General features: G+C 50.1%; 1 protein-coding gene across 1 annotated transcript; it reads right to left on the bottom strand.

Annotated features, from left to right (window-relative positions):
* Nucleotides 1–949: 949 nt before the first annotated feature.
* Nucleotides 950–1,618, bottom strand: LOC126707038 (uncharacterized). Its single transcript, XM_050406624.1, has one exon. The coding sequence runs from the start codon at nt 1,616–1,618 to the stop codon at nt 950–952; it is 669 nt and encodes a 222-aa protein (XP_050262581.1).
* Nucleotides 1,619–2,640: the final 1,022 nt, after the last annotated feature.

A 2,640-nucleotide genomic window follows, 5' to 3' on the forward strand; every position in this document is an offset into this window, starting at 1 on the left:
GGTCTCTGATGTGGTCGGCCACCAATTTGCTCTTTACTACCATGTCATCTATATACACTTCAACGGTTTTACCCATCTGTTGTTCAAACATCCTAGTCATCATCCTCTGATAGGTCGACCCGGCATTCTTCAGGCCAAAGGGCATCACCTTATAATGATAGTTGCCAACTGGGGTGACAAAAGCGGTTTTTTCTTTGTCTTCGGCAGCCAGGGATATCTGATGGTAGCCCTGGAAAGCGTCCAAAAAACTCATTCGGGGGTGTCCGACAGTCGCATCTACCAATCGGTCTATCCGCGGCATTGGGAAAGGATCCTTCGGGCAGGCCTTGTTTAAGTCCGTGAAGTCTACACAGACCCGCCATTTCCCGCTCTTCTTCTTTACCACGACTGTGTTTGCTAACCATTCGGGGTAGAATACTTCCTTGATAGCCCCAGCTTTCTTCAATTTTGCGACCTCTTCTCTCACAGCGTCTACATGTTCTTTTGACGGCCACCGAGGAGGTTGCTTCTTTGGTGTTATGGCCGGGTTAACATTAAGGTGATGGCATATGAGATCTAAGTCAACCCCAGGGGCTTCATAGGGATCCCAGGCGAATACGTCCTCATTCTGTCGAAGAAAATCAACTAGCGCTGACTTCTCCTGTGCTGGTAATTCCGAGCCGATTTGAAAAAACTTCTTAGGGTCTGATCCGACAAGTATTTTCTCCAGCTCCTCACAGTTCACCTCCATGTCCGGTCCTCCACTACCCGCAGTTTGGATCGGCGTCCTTGATTGCTATAAGCCGCTCTCGGTTGAAGTGGAAGGTTCCCTATTTAGTCGTCGTGAGATTGCTGACACCATGCATTGCCTAGCCATTCCCTGATTTCCTATTATTTCTTTAACTTGACCTCCTGATGGATACTTCACTTTTTGGTGCAAGGTTGATGACACAGCCCCCAGTGCATGAAGTCACGGCTGGGCCACAATAGTTGTGTTGGGAGAGTATGCATTTACGACAATGAAGTTCACCTCTACCACGTCCGAGTCTGTTTGCACAGGCAGCCTAATCATGCCTTTCGGGATGACGATCTTTCCTTCAAAGCTGACCAGAGGGGAATCGTATGGCGACAGGTCTTCTGGCTTCAAGTTCAACCTCTTATACAAATCGGGGTACATTACCTCCACGGCACTACCTTGATCAACTAACACCCTTTTCACGTTATAACCTCCTATTCTGAGCGTAACGACTAGGGCATCGTTGTGGGGTTGAAGGGTTCCTTGCTTGTCTTCCTCCGTGAACCCGATCAATGGCGTGGCACTCACTTTGGCTCTCTTGGATTCCTTTTCATCTGGCTCAGTTGGGAACCTGCCCACTGACATTACTCTGAAAGGGCTAGAACCGGTCCTCCCAAGTGCAGCAAGAATGACATTGATTGTGCCAATGGGTGGCCTCAATGTGCCTTGTCTGGTTTCGACATTCGACTGTTCAGGGCGGTGCAATAGATGCCTCAACTTTCCTTCTCGGACAAGCCGATCCAAATGGTTCTTCAGATTCCTGCAATCGTCGGTGGTGTGACCGGGCTCCTGATGGTACGCGCAGTACAGATTCTGATTGCGTTTTGAGGGGTCGCCTGCCATCCTGTTCGGCCACTGAAAGAAGGGTTCACACTTCACCTTCTCCAAGATCTTGTGCAATGGTTCTCGGAACACAACGTGGACTGCCTGAGCCCCAGTAGGTCCGGGCTGTTCCACGTAGTCTCTTCTCGGCCTGTTATTGCTGTTAAAGCGGTCCGACCTGAAGTCCCTCCTCTCCTGAGGGACAACCTTCGCTTTACCCTTCCCCATCTGCTGGTCCTCCTCGACACTTTTGTACTTGTCTATTCTGTCCATGAGTTGGCGCACGCTGGTGACTGGCTTCCCAGTAAGGGACTTTCTTAAGCCATGCTCTGTCAGCAGGCCCCTTTTGAATGTACTAATGGCGACGTCATCGTAATTTCCTTCTATCTCATTGTACATTTCCCAGTATTTGTCCGAGTAGGCCTTCAGCGTTTCTCCTTCCCGCATGGACAAAGATAAGAGGGAATCAAGGGGCCGAGGGACTCTAGTGCTAGTGATGAAGCGGGAATCAAAAGCCTGCGTCAGCTGTTTAAAGGAATCTATAGAATTCGGCTGGAGGACATCAAACCATCTCATCGCCATGGGTCCCAAGCTGGATGGAAACACCTTACACATTAGCGCCTCATCCCTGGAGTGGACGGCCATCCTCTGATTGAATTGGCTTACATGTTCCACTGGGTCAGTTCGACCATTGTATATGGCAAACGTCGATTGATTGAACCGCCGAGGAAGCACTGCCCTCTCTATTCTACGCGTGAATGGCGACTGGGAGATGCGATCCAGGGCCTTGCTCATGGCATCATTGGCCAGGCCTTGGTAAGACGGGCTTTTGTGGCCACGTTTGCGAGGCCGCTCTTCCTCATAGGAAAAAGTCTCGCTCGGAGGGGTTCTTGACCTTCGCTTGTATTTGCCATCTTTATCACTGCTAGTGTCCGAGCCAGGTGAAGGACGTTTTCGCTGCGCTCGACGCAGCTTCTTCTTCAAATCATCAATCTCTTACTGTAGAGCCTTTCACTCGTTCTGCTTATGGGATGCATGATCTT

Source organism: Quercus robur, chromosome 11, assembly GCF_932294415.1.
Source record: "Quercus robur chromosome 11, dhQueRobu3.1, whole genome shotgun sequence".
NCBI lineage: Eukaryota > Viridiplantae > Streptophyta > Magnoliopsida > Fagales > Fagaceae > Quercus > Quercus robur.

Coding starts and splice junctions, on each gene's coding strand:
- LOC126707038 (XM_050406624.1), bottom strand. CDS start 1,618: ATGGCAGGCGACCCCTCAAAACGCAATCAGAATCTGTACTGCGCGTAC.